The sequence below is a fragment of the Crinia signifera genome, chromosome 3 (genome assembly GCF_055691185.1).
Source record: "Crinia signifera chromosome 3, ASM5569118v1, whole genome shotgun sequence".
Lineage (NCBI taxonomy): Eukaryota > Metazoa > Chordata > Amphibia > Anura > Myobatrachidae > Crinia > Crinia signifera.
In genome coordinates, this window is record NC_139219.1 from 232,098,039 (window position 1) to 232,117,874 (window position 19,836).

At 40.4% G+C, this 19,836-nt stretch overlaps 1 protein-coding gene across 28 annotated transcripts in view; it reads left to right on the forward strand.

The window, feature by feature from the left end:
* The window catches only part of DLG1 (discs large MAGUK scaffold protein 1), a 291,905-nt gene extending 273,290 nt beyond the window's left edge, over positions 1 to 18,615 (forward strand). For all 28 annotated transcript variants that reach the window (XM_083177591.1, XM_083177594.1, XM_083177595.1 and 25 more), the window contains 5 exons: positions 10,239 to 10,340; positions 11,854 to 12,026; positions 12,127 to 12,236; positions 14,792 to 14,883; positions 16,982 to 18,615. In XM_083177591.1, coding sequence (XP_083033717.1) covers positions 10,239 to 10,340; positions 11,854 to 12,026; positions 12,127 to 12,236; positions 14,792 to 14,883; positions 16,982 to 17,088 — 584 coding nt within the window. In that variant the 3' untranslated portion in view covers positions 17,089 to 18,615. The remainder of the gene's footprint in view (positions 1 to 10,238; positions 10,341 to 11,853; positions 12,027 to 12,126; positions 12,237 to 14,791; positions 14,884 to 16,981) is intronic.
* Positions 18,616 to 19,836: the final 1,221 nt, after the last annotated feature.

The following is a 19,836-nucleotide window of genomic DNA, read 5'->3' on the forward strand; positions in this document are numbered from 1 at the left end:
AATGTATCAATCATATCCTTGGTACTGCTAAATGTCATATTGCCTCACACTGGAAGTCTCCGTCAACCCCTCCCAAAACTGCTATGATCAACTCTATCAGGGTTACTTACAGAATTGAAAAAAATCACCTCAATAATTCATGATACTCCCTCTAATTTTATTAAAGCTTGGTCCCCATGGACAACCCACTCATATAAGGCTTTTTCATGCTTACCACTATGTTGATGAACATGGACAACTATACTAGTTCTATAGCTTTCTTGTTTTTCTTTTTCCATATTTTTCCTTTCTTAGTCCTTTTTCTCAATCCCTATCTTTTCTCCCCCTTTTCCTACTTTTTTTATCCTCTCTGCCACTCTTTTATTATATTATTCATATAGCCCTTACACTCATGCACTCCTTGTTTAACCCCTTGAGTGGTATGCCCGAAAATTTCCAGGCATACCACTAATATACAATAGGTGCGCGCCAGTGGTGTCCAGGTGTGCACCACTGGCGCAGCACCTCTAGAGCCAACCCCTGTTACAACCATGGAGCCCCCCCCCCATCACCTGACCTGCCCGTTAGCCAGCCGTCACTCATTTTACAGTGACGTCGGCAGCAAGCTCGGTTATGGTCGGCGCAGCTCGGGGGGGACTGAGGAGCGCTCCGGCACCGAGTCCTCCCGAGTCGCCGCAAACATCCCCCAGCCTGCCGCCGACGTCACTGCTGAATGTGACATGCGGCCAGCTAATGCAGCGGGGACATCAGCGTCAGGGAAGCTCCGCCGTACTATTGCCGGAGCAGAGGTGAGGGAGGGGTGGCTTATAACTTCCTGTGGTGGGTTGTGCTGGGGCAGGTTTGTCCTGCCCCAGCAAAACCCACCACTCAAGGGGTTAACATTGATTCTGTTTCACCCATCATTTTATCAATGCTTCCAGATACATACTTGTGGGTTCATTTGTCACTATTACTTCGACTACTTTGTTAAACGTGTATTGTTATTGTACTTTAAGAAAAGAAAAACCAAATAAACAAATTTTCTCAACCCCCCCCCCCAAAAAAAAAAATAAACCCCTCCAACTTGACTCTCCATCAATTTTGCACAAAGAGTGTGCCAACATTTCTCAACAGCAATGTAAATGGTGACACTATCGGTTATTTGGAGGGCAAATAGTTTTTCACATGGGTTTAATAACTTTTTATTTCAATAAGTGGATTGATATTTAACCCCTTCCTGACACAGCATGTTTTTGCCTTCCTGACAGAGCCCTTTTTTTCAAATCTGACATGTATCACTTAAGTGGGGATAACTTTTTTTTGCTGTTACTTATCCCAGTGATTTTGAGATTGTTTTCTCGTGACACATTGTACTTCAAGTTAGTGGTAAATTTGGGTCGATACAGTCTGTGTTTTTTTGTGAAAAATACCAAAATGTCGTAAAAAAATGGAAAATGTAGCAATTTTCAAAATGTTAAGTTTTCTGCTTGTGAGACAAATAACTAACATAGACCATATGTCTACTTTATGTTTCCATCATTATTTCAGCCTCCTTTTAATTTTTTTGGACACTAGGAGGCTTAAAATATGAATAGCAAATTCTCAAATTTTCAAGAAAATGTCAAACACTGATTTTTTTAGGGACCAGTTCAGTTCTGATGTGACTTTGAGGGACTTGTATGTGAGACACCCCCATAAATGATGCCATTTCAAAAACTGCACCCCTCACAGTATTCAAAACAGCATTTTGGAAGTTTGTTAACCCTTTAGGTGTTTCACAGGAATTAAAACAAAGTGTAGGTGAAATTTCAAAATTTCATTTTTTTTGCAGATTTGCAATTTTAATAAATTTTTCTAAGGAACACAGTAGATTTTACTAGAGAAATGTGACTAAAAATTGATTCCCCCAATTCTTTTGTTTTCATAAATATCCTATATGTGGCCCTAGTGTGCACGTTGACCAAACCACAGGCTTCATAATAGAAGGAGCACCTACTTGATTTTGGAGCCTCCTTTTTATGAGATTATTTTTTAGGCACCATGTAGGTTTCTAGGCACCATAAGATGCTAAAAGTTAGGAACCCCCCCACAAGTGACCCCATTTTGCAAACTACACCCCTCAGGGAATTCATCTAGGGGTATAGTGTACATTTCAAACCCCCAGGGGTTTCACCAATTGTGGTACAACTGGGCAGTGAAAATGAAAAATTAATTTTTTTACACAAAAATGCAGTTCTGGCTCCAAATTTTTCATTTTCACAAGGAATGAAGGAAACAAAGCACCCCAAAATCTGTGCCCCAATTTCTCCCGAGTACGGCAATGCCTCACATGTGACCAAAAAATACCAGTTGGGTGCATGGCAGGACTCAGAAGGGAAGGAGTGATTTTTGGATTTTGCCGCTCAGATTCTGGTGGAATGTTGGTGGGTGCTATGTCTCATTAGCAAGACCCCCGAAGCACCAATACAGTGGAACCCCCCCACAAGTGACCCCATTTTGCAAACTACACCCCTCAGGGAATTCATCTAGGGGTATAGTGTACATTTCAAACCCCCAGGGGTTTCACCAATTTTGATACAACTGGGCTGTGCAAATGAAAAATTAAATTTTTTACACAAAAATGCAGTTCTGGCTCCAAATTTTTCATTTTCACAAGGAATGAAGGAGACAAAGCACCCCAAAATCTGTGCCCCAATTTCTCCCGAGTACGACAATGCCTCGTGTGACCAAAAAATGGCAGGACTCAGAAGGGAAGGAGTGATATTTGGATTTTGCAGCACAGATTCTGGTGGAATGTTGGTGGGTGCTATGTCGCATTAGCAAGACCCCCGAAGCACCAATACAGTGGAACCTCCCCCACAAGTGACCCCATTTTGCAAACTACACCCCTCAGGGAATTTATCTAGGGGTATAGTGTACATTTCAAACCCCCAGGGGTTTCACCAATTTTGATACAACTGGGCTGTGCAAATGAAAAATTACATTTTTTACACAAAAATGCAGTTCTGGCTCAAAATTTTTCATTTTCACAAGGAATGAAGGAGACAAAGCACATCAAAATCTGTGCCCCAATTTCTCCCGAGTATGGCAATGCCTCATATGTGACCAAAAAATACCAGTTGGGTGCATGGCAGGACTCAGAAGGGAAGGAGTGATTTTTGGATTTTGCAGCTCAGATTCTGGTGGAATGAATGGTGGGTGCTATGTGGCATTAGCAAGACCCCCGAAGCACGGTGCAATGATGAACCTAATAATCCATAGATGTGTGGTATATTTTAAAACACTCCTTTATACATAGGCCGGGTTTGTCGGGGCAAGTTTCACAGTGGAAAATAGTATCCTTTCTTATTCCCTTTTTATAGCAAACTTTGCACCTTTTTTGTGTCCTGCCCTTTCTTGCAGTGGAGGGGATTTCGTTAGGAAAATGCTGCCCTGGTACAAGTACTGGGGCCCTCTGCCTGCTGGTTCCCAAATATTAGGCCCTTTATGACTTCCTCTTGAAAGTGCATAAATGTCCCCCTCTGGCTGGTAGAACGGAATAGCACGTAAGCGTTATACAGTGCCATCTGGATGATATACACGGCCAGCTTCTTGTACCAGATTTTTGTTTTCCGCAGGGGACTGTACGGCTTCAGTACCTGATCTGAAAGATCCACTCCGCCCATGTACTTATTGTAATCTAGGATACAATTAGGTTTTGAGGTGTGGGTACTGGTACCTCGTACAGGGATGGAGGTGGTACTGTCTCCATGAATTGTTGTCAGTATAAGGACATCCCTCTTGTCCTTATATTTGACCAACAACATATTTTCGGTGGATTGTGCCCTGCTTTCACCCCTTCTCAGTACTTGGGCAATGTGCGTTTTTGGGAGGCCTCTTTGTATCCCTCTTGTCCTTATATTTGACCAACAACATATTTTCGGTGGATTGTGCCCTGCTTTCACCCCTTTTCAATACTTGGGCAATGTGCGTTTTTGGGAGGCCTCTTTGGTTCTTGCGCACAGTACCGCAAGCTGCTGTACCTCTTGAACCAAGGGCCTTAAACAGGGGGATGCTAGTGTAAAAGTTATCCACATAGAGGTGATAACCTTTATCCAGAAAGGGGTGCACTAAATCCCAGACAATTTTTCCACTAACCCCTACGAGGGAGGGGGGGCATTCTGGCGGTTCAATTCTTGAATCCTTCCCTTCATATACCCTAAACCTGTGGGTGTACCCTGAGGTGATTTCACACAGCTTATACATTATTATGCCATACCTTGCCCTCTTACTGGGAAGGTACTGGCGGAATTTAACCCTTCCTTTAAAATGTATAAGGGACTCGTCGATACAAATAAATTTTTCAGGGATGTACATCTCTGCAAATTTGGCACTGAAATGATCAATGACCGGCCTGACTTTGAATAGCCGGTCAAAGGTGGGATCATCTCTGGGTGGGCACTGTGCATTATCGGTGTAATGTAAAAATTTAAGGATTGTCTCAAAACGAGTCCGAGTCATGGCCATACGGTAAAATGGGGTGCTGTACATAACATCTGTACTCCAATATTGCCTAATTTCTGGCTTTTTTACTATGCCCATATGTAACACCAGACCCCAAAACGTCATCATCTCTACTGCATCTACAGGGGTCCACCTAGCAAATGATGACGTGGGGTTTTGAGCAATAAACTGCTGGGCATATAAATTACTTTGGTCCACCATTAAATTTATAAAATCATCAGAGAAAAATAATTTGAAAAAGTCAATTTCTCTGAGACCTGTTGAATCAAATTGGATTCCTGGGATGGCCAAAAACTCAGGAACCTGGGGCTCAAAATTGTCTGGTGGTGGGGTCCATACGGGATCAATCATTTGGGGGGGGGGGTCTCAGCTGCTCTACGGGGGCGTCTTTGAGGGGGTCCCTCATCACTAGAGGAGGAAGAGGAGCTTAAGACGAATCCTTCAAATTCCCCGCTTGCATCACTGGCTGTGTCAGAGTCAGAGGCAAGCATGGCATATGCCTCCTCCGCTGAATACATTCTTCTGGATGACTGGGATGACATTTGGGATGCCATTTTTATTTTTGTGTTTCTGTAAGTGTAATGTTTCAACACGTGTATAGTGGTGGGGGGGTACAAACTTTATTTCAACAAGGGGGGTATGTAGTGTGTAGTGTGTATGTAGTGCAGAAAAAAAATACTTTATACAGGAATTTGATCCCAATTAAAAAAAAAAAAAATTGAAGGGGTTAAAAAAAAAAAAAAAAAAGGTCCTGCGCCAAAAATTGAGCACAGATGTTGGTCAGTAACGTCCGTCACTGAACAGCGCTCAAAGGCAACAGGACACCCACAAAAGCAACGTGGGTGTAAAAACAATAAAAAAAAAAAAATACCACAGCACTCTCCAAAAAAAAAACAATAAAAAAAAAACTGCAGAAAAAAAATTATATCAACCCTGTGCCAAAAATGCTGTTCAGTGATGTACGTCACTGATCAGCGGCCACAGGACACCCACAAAAGCAACATGGGTGTAATAAACCACAGCACTCTCCAAAAAAAAAAAACTATTTAAAAAAACTGCAGAACATTTTTTATATCAACCCTGTGCCAAAAATGCTGTTCAGTGATGTACGTCACTGATCAGCGGCCACAGGACACCCACAAAAGCAACGTGGGTGTAATAAACCACAGCAATCTCCAAAAAAAAAAAAAATTTAAAAAAACTGTAGAAAAAAAATGATATCAACCCTGTGCCAAAAATGCTGTTCAGTGATGTACGTCACTGATCAGCGGCCACAGGACACCTACAAAAGCACCCACAAAAGCAACGTGGGTGTAAAAACAAAACCCCACTGCAATCCCCCCCCCCCAAAAAAACTGCAGATCAGTGATGCAGTGATGCAACACTGATTAGCAGTGAGGGGCAGCAGGCAGACAACTGTGGGTGCAACCTGACAGGGTATATATAAAAAAAAAAACCTGGACCCCCAAAAAGTTGCTGATCAGTTAATTAATTTAAACTGATCAGCACAAAAGGGGGGGCAGCAGTCAGTTGCACAGGCAGCACAACCTTTGGTGCAACTGACAGGTATATATATAAAAAAAAAAACCAAAAAGTTGCTGATCAGCACAGATATACTGATCAGCACAAAAGGGGTGCAGCAGACACAAAATATAGCACTCTCTATCACTCTCTGTCACTCTCTGTCACTATCTCTCACGATCTGTGACTCTATGACACTGCAGCAGCAGGACACAGGAAGTCACAAGATCCAGGAAGCATCCAGCTGCTGGCAGCACGCTATCAGCAGTGATCAGGTAAGTATCAGGCAAGGTTCAGGTATGTATAGCACGACAGAGTGGCCGGTGACCGCTCTGCACGCAATTCCAGACCGGAATGGCGTCTGCAGCGCAGTCACGTTAGTTTAAATGACGCGCCTTGGCTGTGATTGGTCCGTCGGTCCGACGGACCAATCACAGCCTTGGGGGCAGGTGGGGTGAGGTGGGGTGAGGTGTGGTCATCACCGGTGACCCCCTCATGCCCCCTCACACCCGGCGGTGATTGACACCTGTGTTACCGAGCGTCTGATTCGCCGGTAACACAGGAAAACGCTGCGACTGGCTGTTCACATTGAACAGCCAATCACAGCGATCGCCGACGGGGGGGAGGCATCGCCACCCCCCCTGGGCATGCAGGGACATGTCTGCTGTCAGGGACAGCAGACATGTTTAAACTGTCATGTTTAAACTGTCTATAGACGCGGGGACAGTTTAAAGTCATGACGTATATATACGTCATGTGTCGGGAAGTACATCCCGGCCATGACGTGTATATATACGTCAAATGTCGGGAAGGGGTTAAAAAATGTATTTTGTGTTTACTCTGTTTTATTTGTATTCTGTTCTTTTTACAATTAAGTTTGATAAATATGCAAAAATAGAAATCAAGAAGGGGCAGAATATGATATTCACTTATTAAAAAGGGCACCAAGACCGTATTCGTGCTGTTCACAAAATTCCCAATATTGTGTACAGTAGGTCTACATTGTGCTGCTAAAAGATGTTTGAACCATTAAAACATGGACTCCATATGGCATCTAAATGTGCCTTGTGATATCTGGCACCAAGACATTTACAGCAGATCTATAAAGTCCTTTACATTGTTGTCCATGGCTCATACTTATTTTTCCTACATATCCCACAGATTATTTATCTATTATTATTTATTACCAGTTATTTATATCAAACACACATATTCAGCAGCATTTTACAGAGAATATATGAAAATTCACATCAGTCCCTGCCCTAGTGGAGCTTACAATCTACAGTATATTCCCTGAAAAGAGGGAAATAGGAAGTGTGGGAAAGACTAGTGCACAAGTCTCAGAATATAACGTCTGATAGATATAAATAAATATATCCAATTGAGTGAGACAAACTCATATGAGAGAGAAATCCTGTGGAGGTGCTCCCTTGAGAGTGTATAAAAGTTTATGGGGTTTTTGAAGAGGCAAGTTCTCTCTCTTTGTTGGGGCAATCTTGTAGAAAATAAAATAAAACAGAATTCAAATCCCAACTGAATAGAGGATCTGAAATGTTATTAGAATGTAACATATTGGTACAGTGATGGCTCCAATGAGAGCTACTCCATCTGTATGTATGTATGTATGTATGTATGTATGTATGTGTATATATATATATAGATAGATAGATAGATAGATAGATAGATCGATAGTCAGGGTGTAGGATAATTAATCCACGGAGAGCACTCACCAGTAAAACATTAGGTTTTTTAATTTGTACTTTTCAAAACAATAGCATCTTACTTTGTGGATCAGAGGATCCTGTAGGTCAGGGCTGGGCAACACCGGCCCTCCAGATGTTAATGAACTACACATCCCAGGATGCTTTGCATTAGTTTTGCTATGTGGCCATGCTGAAACTGATGCAAGGTATGCTGGGATGTGTAGTTCATCAACATCTGGAGGGCCGGTGTTGCCCAGCCCTGCTGTAGGTCGACATTTCGGCCACTAGAGGGACTTTATCAAGACAGCTCAATACTCACAGCTCAGTGATTTCAAGTACGTACTTGATCCCATGCCCTCTAGTGGCCGAAACATCGACCTACAGGATCCTCTGCGGCGGACCACAATCATAATGGACCCAAAGCTATGCTCAACCTCATGCAGTCTTGTATAAAAAGAAAAAAAGCTAGAAAGAGGTGATGGGTGATCGGGTGATCGAATCCTATCTTAATTTCCTACTAAAAGCTTGTTCTTGTGATTTGCAGCCATAGCAGTCCCAGTGTGGTAGGTGATGGTGCTTTGCTTTGTCTCCCAGAGCTTTAAAGGACAGATCAAAGTACAAGATGCTAAAATTCTGAAGGGCAGTAGTCCTGATCAGTTTTTTGTCAAATATTTAAAGCTAGTTTCATCAGAGACCGCTATTAATAGGGGATATCGCATACCTCTCTGGAACATCCTGGTCATAGATATGGAGAAGGCATTTTAGAGCTGTTGTGATTTAAGATATGTGAGTGTAAACTTCTTGATCTTGTAACCAAACAGTCAAGAATTCTCATCTGGGAGGCATGATAATAAACTAGAATACTGAGATAATTATTCCTTCCATTTAAATTTTAGTTTGGTGCGGCTTCCCAGGGCTTATGTGATCCTTACCAGAGAAATAATCGAAAGGAAATAGATGGGGGGAAGTAATCATCTACTAGGGCAGCACAACAAAGATATGAGAGGGTCAAATGTTTCCAACCCCCTGAGCTCCTCGGTGATAATTTAGGTAATATCGTGATGCATTAATTTAATATAATGAAGTAAGGTTCTTGGGTAAAATAACATCCATATATTCTAAATGTCAGGAAGCTCAGGAGAATGAAGTGGATGAGTTCCAGGAGGGAGAGGTAATGGCGGGATGAAGGTGCAGTGCCCTTGTTAATTTATAAGCTAGAGATATTGCCACACTGTTGAAACTTGTGCATAGTCAAAGGTAGTGTGTGAAGGGGGTGCCCAGTGTATTAAAGGATGTCATCTGCATATACAGTGAGCTTAATGCTATGTGCACCCACACTGACTCCTCAAATATTAGACCATTGCTGCAGGTAGAATAAGAGAAGTCAGTCAAAGGTTGGTGCCCCGTCCCCAGCTGGGTGTGCCACGCATACCGTTTTAATAATGAGGTGAGGTGCAATGGTAGAAAAACCAAAGCAGTCTGATAATTCTCTGTATTTAGGCTTAAGGAGCATGTTTTGTGCATAGGGATCTTTAGTGGAAGCAACTGTAGTGGTCAGCTAACAGATTGCCTACCTGCCTCAAATCCCTGTTAGAGTAGGTAAAATTTGCTTAAGTGGCCTTAATTTTGGGTGCCGGACAGGATCCCGACAGTCATTTACCCGACGTCTAGATCCCGACTGTCAAAATACCGACAGCCGAGTTCCCGAGGGCCGTCGGCTATTTTCCCTTGTGGGGGTCCACGACCCCCATCGAGGGAGAATAGAATAAGTGGCTCACGTAGCGAGCACGCAAGGGGTTTTGTTGCGCTCACCATGCTGTCAAGGTCCGGCCAGATGGGCTAATGACTGTCGGGATCCCGAGTGTCGGACCCCTGTACCACACCCTTAATTTTAGTGAGGATTTTAAGTCCATGTTCAACAACTTGATGGGGCAGTATGAACCTAGAAATGCCTCCCTCTACAGCTTAGGTAGAAGAAATGTATGGAAGACATTAAAAGATTAAAGGGGAGGTGAGTTACGAGGGAGTTGTTGTAAGAGATCCAGGAGGAGCAGGGAAAGATCCTGGGGAAGTTTATAAAATTCTACCAAGTAACCATCTGGACCAGGAGCTTTATAGGGCAGCCAAGGCCTCTTCTGGATCCCAGGCATACCCATTTGAACAGTGCATGTATGTCAGAGATCCTTTAAGGCTTAAATGCCTGATTATGTGTCCGGAAGGTGCTTTTCCAGTACATTGTCCATAATTCGATACTGCATCCATTCACACACTTATTGCAAAGCTCTCTCATATATGTATCTGGGGAGAGCGTTAAATATTTAATTATCAGTTCATCTTACCAGGTGGGACAAGGCACAGTCCATGTTGTGCCAAGAATCCCCAACCTTTTTTATTGCTGCAAGTTATTTGCACTATTTGTTGTCTCTTCTCTTTAAGGTTTTACAATTGTACCTCAGTACTAAATGTGAACACACTAAATATTTTCTATAGGTTCTAAATTCCCCTCCCTTTCTTTTTTTTTTTTTTTTTTAGTCAATTACTCCCGACCAGTAATAATATTAGGCCCAATGAAGGACAGAATTAATGACGACTTGATCTCTGAATTTCCGGAAAAGTTTGGCTCTTGTGTACCGCGTGAGTAATTCCACTCAATTAATGAATTTAAGGTTTTTCCTCAATTTAAATATATCCATTTGTTGAACATAATTGTTAAACAAAATATTTGAATTATCCCAAAATACTGAATCAAGGATTATGTTTAAAACTTTTAAATGTTGCAGTTTGTTTGCTTTAGCCATGGGGTCATGAATTGGCATATTAGGAAAATTAGTGAGTTGTGGGAAGGCATTCCTTATATCTGTTGGATACTGTAATAAAACTCACTATTTAAGTTAAAAAAAAAAACATATATATGGCAAAAATTAGATTCAACAAACTGCCTGTTGTAATACAATTGAAGGTGGTTGAATATGACCTCAAAAGACCCTTAAGCCTTTATCCCTTCCAATTATACAGGATGTATAGGTTCAGTCTCCCATATCTTGTGACCATAAGTATTTGGTATGTGATTATTTTATTTTCTCCATATTTTGGAATATTTGCATTCCATAATGATATCTTGGGTATGGACCCAAGTGTAAACATGAAATTCATCTGTTTCATATAAGCTTTATATGTATACCCTGAAGATATATAATTTTTTTACAATATTTTTTTATAATTTTTTGCATGAAACAGAGTGTGTATACTATCATACCCATTTAAAAGTAAGTGTCATTACCTTAGTCACACTGAAAAAGTGAATTGGATATGGGAGACTCCACCTGTAGTACACGTTGTTCAGTAAGGGATTTTGCTATTACTAGAGATTTTTTAATCACTTAAATATAATGTAAAGCTCCATACACACTAAACAATGTAATTAACAATGTCAGCCGTGGGTCCCAAAATTGCGTGTACACGTTGGCGCCGATATCGTTTAGTGACATCATCAGGAGCCACTGTACAGGCAGGTTCTTTGGCTATATAGCCGAATTATCCTGCATGTTGAGAAGACATATTGAGTGTACACACTATACAATATTGTGAATAATATTGTTCAGAAGCCTCTTTCTAGGCGATGTTGTTCACAATATCCTCTAGTGCAGGGGTGGCCAAACCTGTTCTCAAGATCTACCAACAGTTTATGTGTTTCAGGCAACCTGGGGATCTATAGTAGGAATAAATGTGACAGTAATGACTACAGCTGCTCAGCAGCTAGGTGATTTAGAAAACGTGGAACTTTGGTAGATCTGAAGGACCGGTTTGGCCAGCCCTGCTCTAGTGTGTATGGGGCTTAAGTTGTCCATAAGTACAATGCTACATATATATTGCTGTTCTCAAAAACAGGGTGCCCAAGCAGAAAATGCAGAATGGCCAAAAATAGATCTCTTGCCAAGAGCATATTAACATTGTTTTGCATTTGGAACTCCTAGCAAGTACAGTAGTTTCTAAAAAGCCGTTTGTCTGGCCAAACCAGATCACTGGGTAACAATGTTAAACTTACACAAAGATGTTTTTCCATTTCTTCTCGATTTCAACATGTGCTATCTTTAGATTTTTTTTGTTAGACTTTTATATATACCACTTTTATATATGTACTTTTCAGATACCACTCGACCAAAACGTGATTATGAAGTAGATAGGAGAGATTATCACTTTGTCACATCCCGGGAGCAGATGGAAAAGGACATTCAAGATCACAAGTTTATTGAAGCTGGACAATACAATAATCATCTCTATGGCACAAGTGTACAGTCTGTAAAAGAGGTTGCAGAAAGGGTAAAAAAATAAAAAATCTGCTTATTCCTTTCAGAAGTGAGGGACAATATTTTCTGGGTACAATTTATTAACTGAGTACTGTTTTTTTTATTTTTTTCAGGGCAAGCATTGCATACTTGATGTTTCTGGTAATGCAATAAAAAGACTACAGATTGCACAGCTCTATCCGATCTCTATATTCATCAAGCCTAAATCTGTGGAAAATATAATGTAAGCATAATCGATTTAGGTGTGGCATTTGTGGTTCAGATCTTAAAAATACAAAGACTGAATACGGTATACAGAGATACATAGAGAAAAAGGAAGATAAATTATATTCCATGCCCATGCACTCATGTAGATTTCAGAAGCTTTTCCTCCTAGGATTTCTCTGCTGTGATAACTGGCGTGCGGTAGGGTTGAGGCAGAACGTTTCCTGGCATCCTTAAGTATACGCTGGAGTTTTAAATATATCAATTACATGGAAAAAAACAAAGAATATGTTAAACGTTTCTTATTTTTATGATTCTAATAATTATAGTCAAAACTCTGTAGTAAAAAGTCTATGCCTCACCTGGTACCTGTTCCGCACATATCTTATCAAAACTCCACAAATTTCCAGCAGTATATACTTCTGCTCCTTTGTATAATGCATACATACAACCTTGGGATAATATATTGTGCATAAATCTGGCTTTTGTACTTGCCAGAGACTCTTCAGACATTTACCTCACCGCACGTCCTAATAGCTTTAAAGTTCCTGCTGCAAAGAAGCACCTCTGTAACCTGATGCTGCCACCACCATGTGCATCAGTGTACGGATGGTGGTTTTTACAGTGATGTGCAGTTTTCAGTTTGCCTTCAGCACAGCATTTACAATTGTGGATTAACAATTTTGGCTTGGATGTATTCTTTTATTGATTGGTATTTCTTAATGACCGCATTTCAGATCAGCTTGGAATGCTCTTTTGATGTACTAACTACCTGTCCAGAAGCAGATGTATTTATGTTTTTTGTGGTCTATGGCAGTGGTTCCTAAACTGTGGGCCTAGGCACCCTGGGGTTCTGCAAAGTTGTTGCAGGGGTGCTTTGGATTGGTGGTCCAAGACCAAATCAAATACTTTATGGTCAGAGTGATAGTGGCTTCTAGACATAGAACATGGACAAACATAAGCACAACTCTGTCCACTACCTTTAAAAGATAAAAAAAATGTTTTCCAAATTTATAAATTAAAATACTTTTATCCTAGGGCTGCCATGAAAAAATACTGATAATCTAGGGCTCCATGATTCAAGAGTGTTTGGGAACCTCTGGTCTATGGGTTTGGAACAGGCATGTCCAAACCTTGGCCCTCCAGCTGTTGTAAAACTACAAGTCCCATCATGCTTTTCCACAGTTTTACGGTTATGGACTGCTAAAACTATAGCAAGGCATGCTGGGATGTGTAGTTTCACAACAGCTGGAGGGCCACAGTTTGGACGTGCCTGGGTTAGAAATATTAAGCCATTGTGAGAGTAAACTACCAACCAATCTGCCCCTAATGTTTGTTTTCCATTCAGCCTGTAACATGACAGTTAGGAGCTGATTAGCTAGTACTTTTTATCTCTCCTGTTATTCACTCTTCAAGGATTAGTATATCTACCCCTACTTACTAAGCTCTGGGGAGAGATAAGATTCCCATCCACAGTACAATTTAATGGGTGCGATGCGCGCTCCCGCACACATCACATCTCACAGCGCAAGAAGTATTTGTAGTAGATTGCATTGCAAAACCTATGCAATGCGATCTGGTCCAAATTGCATACAATAATTGCACCGTGTATGGGCACCTTGAAAGTGGACGGAGACAAAGTATCAGCCAATCACATCCTGTCATGTCAAATGCTGTGTTTAAAAAATGACAATTAGGAGCTGATTGGCTGGTCTATTTATTTCCAACTATTTTCTTTCTCTCTCTCACTTTAGCTTAGTACAGTGGTAGCCAACCCTAGCCCTCGAGAGCTACCAACAGTTCACATTTTCCAGACCATCTAGCTGCTGCACAGATGGAGCTAATTAGCTCACTTGTGATTCTGTGAGGAGACCTGCAAAACATGCACTGTTGGTAGCTCTCGAGGACTAGGGTTGGCTTACCCCAGGCTTAGTACATCGACCCCCTTATACCACTTTTACATAAAATGTCTTGGTCTGACCTGGTATTTGGAACACAAGGTAAGCTGCTGGGCTGCTCCAAGCCTCCGTGCACTCCCTAGCCCTCGCCCAAAAGGTGAATGGATGCTGCACACAGGCATCCATTCACCTCCTCCCTGGCTCCGCTGCTGTCTGCACAGTAAAGCAGATGGCAGCAGAGGCTGTGTGCGCCCACCGCCCAACCCCCTTATGTGTGTAAATGGGAGCTGGGTTAGATACATACATACTGAAATAGAATAGTGTACTCCAATTAAGCTGTTGGAAAATCTGAAGAGTAATCAGTGGAAACCGAATGCACCTGAGCTTAATTTTGAGCTTCATGGCAAAGGCTGTGAATAATTTCATGTACATGTGATTTCTTAGTTTTTTATTTTTAATAAATTTGCAATAATCTCCTAAAAACTTTTTCCAAGTTGTCATGAGGAATTTTGAGAGGAAAAAAATAATTTATTTTATCTTGGAATAAGGCTGTAACATAACAAAATGAGGAAAAGTGAAGCGCTGTGAATACTTAAAGGATATACTGGATTTGTGTGTGTGTGTGTGTGTGTGTGTGTGTGTGTGTATATTATATTTTATTTTTTCACTTGAATAGGGAAATGAACAAACGCTTAACAGAAGACCAAGCACGCAAGACTTTTGAGAGAGCTATGAAATTGGAGCAAGAGTTCACAGAACATTTTACAGGTTTGTTTCAATTTTTTTTGTGATTGTAGAGACTTGAGGCACTTGTCCACACTCCAGTGTAATGGACACAACCATACACACACCGGCAGAAATGTAAAATTGTGCATACTTCTAATTCTAATTTCTTCAGTAGAATTTTTACAAACCTTTTGGACTGATGGTTAGTTGAGTTAAATTCCTTATAGTTTTTCTGACATGTGGATAAAATCTTTTATTAGGTGGAAACTCTCTTTGGGGCATAATTTAGTATGTAATACAACCGCATAAAACTAGGCCCATATATATTTGAAAAATGTTCCGAATTTTACTTCATATATCACCACCGTTGGTTTGAAATAAAACACTGGAGATGCAATTGGAGTGCAGACTTTCAGCTTTCATTTGCGGTGTTGAACAAAAAATATTGTATGCAACCATTTTTATACACCGTTCCCTGTTTTTTCATAGGCTCAGATGTAATTGGACAAATTAACCTAATCATAAATAACAAAAATGTAAATACTTTTTAAGAATCCTTTGCAGACAATGAGTGCCTGAAGACTGGAACCCATGTGTACCAAATGCTGGGTTTCCTTTGTTGTTATGATTTAGCAGCCATGGCCGGCACCACCACTAGGCAGGGCTAGGCATGTGCCTAGGGCGCCGGCCATAGGAGGGCGGCATTCTGGAGCCGCTCCCTTGGATCTAGGTGTGGCGGCCCCATTCCCTCCCCCCCCGGCACTCGGCGGCGGCCGCATCACACACACCCGGCACTCGGCGGCCGCATCCAGGGCCGGCAGCAAAAATCTTGGGGCCCAGAACACTGATATCTCTGGGGCCCCACCAACACTTCACGTGTATTTTTATTACATTGCATATTGAATGTATTTTTTTATTATTATAAATAAACAGATAATTAATAATATTTACTATGCAATATAATAAAGAAGGTCACAGCATTGTGCTTAGTGTGGTTTGGTGCATTGCGTGATGTTACTAAACTCATTAGTATGAGTAGCCAGACAGGTGACTAGGCAGCCATGCTTACAGCTTCTGAGTCTCTCAAAGCCTTGGGGCCCCTCAACTGGTCAGGGCCCGGTACGAGTGTCCCCCCTGTCACCTGCCCTGGCCGCAACACACACACACCCCCCCAGGATGGCCGCTGCATTCCCTAAGCCCCCACCCCCCAGGGTCGGTGGAGGCTGCAGCACCAACCACACTTGGCGGCTGCGGTCACCCCCCTCCAACCAGACTCGGCAGCGGCCGCCCCCTCAAGCTTCAATTGCTGAGTGTTCTGTTTTCATCAGCGACCTCTGGGGGTCACTGATGACCATATCCCTGGCGATTCAGGCTGAAATTGCCCTGTATGTACAGGACTTAATTCCTCCTTGTTTTACATGTGTAGTATACTTCAGATCATCAGCCATTCCAAGCCTTCTGCATATGTCTTCTTTCCATCTTTCTGATACAGGTTTACTTTTGTTTAATCTGTACAAAGAATGCAGTTCCAGAACAGGACTGACCTTTTTTTTTTTGTAATGTTTTTTGGCCTACTATTGAGACTTACGCACATGAGGTGAACACTCTGTAATTGATCCGGACATTCTGAAGGCGTTCTTCAATTACCATGGAAAGGATCTTTTGATCATACAGCACTTTTGTCTTGTTGACGTTGAGACCTTTTAATGTTGCTAAGCTCAATACTCAATACTTTTTTTTTAGTTGGAATTTTTCTTTGTTTTTTGTTATTTAGAATGTACTAGATTCTGAATTGACTTTTCCTAAGATACTCTCATTTTGCTTCTAAAGAATTGATTAAGGAATAGCCCACACCTGTCCACCTGCTTTTAGGACAATTGTCCCAATTACTTTTGGTGCCATGAAAAAGAGAGGGCTACATATTAAAGCTAAAATAACAAATTTTGTCCGTGTCTAGTAGACAAACTGTATCTAGTAGATTGCAAAGCCAAAGCTGTCAGAATATTCCCACTATGTTTTTGGAGAAGGAATATGTTAGCGCAAGCGAAGCATCAAGATTTAAGTAACTTACTAGCAATGTAATTGGTCTTCTTAGCATTTGTCGCTAATAATTTAGTATTGAATCCATTCTTTCTTGTAGCTATTGTGCAGGGAGACACATTGGAGGAGATCTACAATCAAGTGAAACAAATAATAGAAGAACAGTCCAGCACCTATATCTGGGTTCCTGCAAAAGAGAAGTTATGAGATAGTGTGCTCCTTTCAGACCCTCCATCACTGCCTATTGATACCCATTTACCCTTTCCCATACAAATGGGCTCAATTTATGGGACTGTCCTAGCCACTTATTTGCTGCCGTTCCTTTCATATTTTATCTGAATCATTTTAATATTGTCGCAAACATTTTGTTACCAATTTATTTTTTCTTTTGTGTTCCCTTTTTTTGTTTTGTTTTTCTTGGAACGGCCGGACCAGTTATTAAAGGTTAAAATAAGTGGCAAAAATTCCTTAATGTTTAAGGGAAAATTACACATTTGTAGAAAAAAAGCTTTATAGACAGTTTTCAAAAATTTCATGAAAATAAGTGGTCTTAACTTACAATATTGTGAGCATCTTTGCACAGTTATCTTTTAATAGCATGGTTTGGCCTATGCATTTCATTCTCTATACTGTTTTGACTTGATATGGCTCTCTGCATAAGCAGTTTTTGGGGTTGTTTTTGTCATACAGAAATCCATTGCCTGGCTGCAGTTTCAGTGTGTACCATTCTGGTTTCTGCATTCTGCTTTTAAAAAATGTCCAGGAATGGAAGCATTAATCCATTGAATGATATTGTTATAAAAATCCATTTTAGATTTACTTTGGTTTTATGCCAGCATTATTAGGTGTTACATTTTAACTTGATTAATTATGTACAGGTAACACAATTAAAATGTTTTTGATGTGGTTCACCTTTTTAAAATGAGAGCGAAACTTCAGGTAATTAACGTAGCCTTTTGAAGGTCCAGTAATGTATATAGACACTACAGGAAAACAAATGAGGTCTTCATCTCACTTGTTGAATTGGATTCATAGACCTAATGTTTATTCTTCAGAAGATAGATTTTAATATTTTACCCACAGTAACTGCCTATTTTGTTATAATGAAATATATATTAAATTTTCTTTAAACTCTAACTATGAGAGTTTTTTTCTTGCACACGCGCATATATAAATATAAAATGTATATTTTTCTCTTTATCACTTACAAGTTTATTTTCTTTTGGAAGAAGTAAAGTGTATTGGATCTTCCTTCCATGTGAATTTTGAACAAGAAATTGGTGGCTGTGTTGATTAATACAGAGTTAGGGAAGGTTAGCTGCTTAACTAAGCCTAGGCGTGTTCTCCTCTCTTCTGAAAAGTCCCTGGTGTGTTATTTTTATGTAATGTGCATGTTTTAACTGTGTGATATTTTAGCTATAATGGTCCTGAGTTTTTATGTGCGTTTTTCACTTCAGCTGCATGTACCATGGCAACAGCACCCATATTTACATTCACTACAGCTTCTAATGTTAAAAGAAGGAAGTTTTAATGCAAATGATGGACTTGAAGATTTACATTGTGTGGTACTAATTCATTGCTTGTTTTTTGGAATTGTTTATACGAAAAGTTATATGCTTCTGACTGCATCATTAACCGTCTATAAACGAACATTAGTTTGTGATGAACAAGCAGCATAATTCATTCCATTTGTCAGAAAGAGGAGAACAGCTAATAAAATCTTATCGAACAATGTACATGTGTGAATTTTGTCATATTTATTTGTTTAATTAACATGTGCTTTGTGTTACGCCTCATACCTTGCATATATATCAGTGCAGCAGTATTTTACCATATATTTGTACTGTAGACAATATTTGAAAAATAGCATTTACAAAAAAAAAAATAATAAGTTTTAAATGAAGCGCATGGTCTAAGAAAATTCTACCAACTCTAATTTTATTAATTAAGACCTTAATCTGACGTGAACCCCTTTTTTATTGGACAGCCTGATAAATCTAATCCTGCAGTGACTATGTCATGGTGCTCATGTGGTTATGTATGTCAATGCTATTCTTGCAATTTTATGTCCACAGAACTGGTTCTTTGACTTTTGCTCTCAGTTCTTTGACTTTTGCACTCAATGATCAGATCTTCCATTATAGGTTTAGATGCTGGCTAAAATTTAATTCTGATAAATGTTGGTTCTGTACAATCTATTATTGTGTCTTTCATTAAATCCTATTAATGTGGCAATATGGAACGTTCTGGTTGTTTTTAAATTATTCATATATGTATAGAACTTTGGTAGGTTTGGGATAGGTTTTAAATATTGAGGCCTTAGTAATCAATACCTAGCTGGTGCACATCTGCAGTCATTACTGACTGTCACATTGTCAAACGTGCTTCATTCATTCCTACTATAGATCCACAGGTTGCCTGAAAAACATGAAATGTTGGTAGGTCTTGAGGACAGGTGTGGCCACCTTGGGTCTACGTGTCTAGATTGACACAGAAAATAGGCCAACTTGCACTAGGTCGGCATGGTTAAAATATCCGCACATGCAAAGGTTGACAAGAGTTCTTCACAATTTTTTGAACTTTTTCATACATATATTGGTAGTTCACGTGGATGATGAAGTGTGTCTTGAAGTGAGGCACAGGCCCAAATTTGCTAACCATGTTAGGGTACATGTTACATTAGAGATCTATGTTGACAGGTGTCGACATTGACACAAACTTAAGGGAAAACTCATGTCGACCTAGTGCATGGTGACTTTTTTTTGTCCACCTATTAACTCTTAACTAGATACTGTAGACCTATTGTTATTGTGCAGATACTACTGCACAGCCTATCAGGGTCCACTGTAGTGGCATTAATGTTTGGCTCAATTTAAATGACAGTGATGTGCATAATTAAACAAACAAACAGAACGATGCAGTGACAAATTTGCATTCTTATGGATCTATAATTCT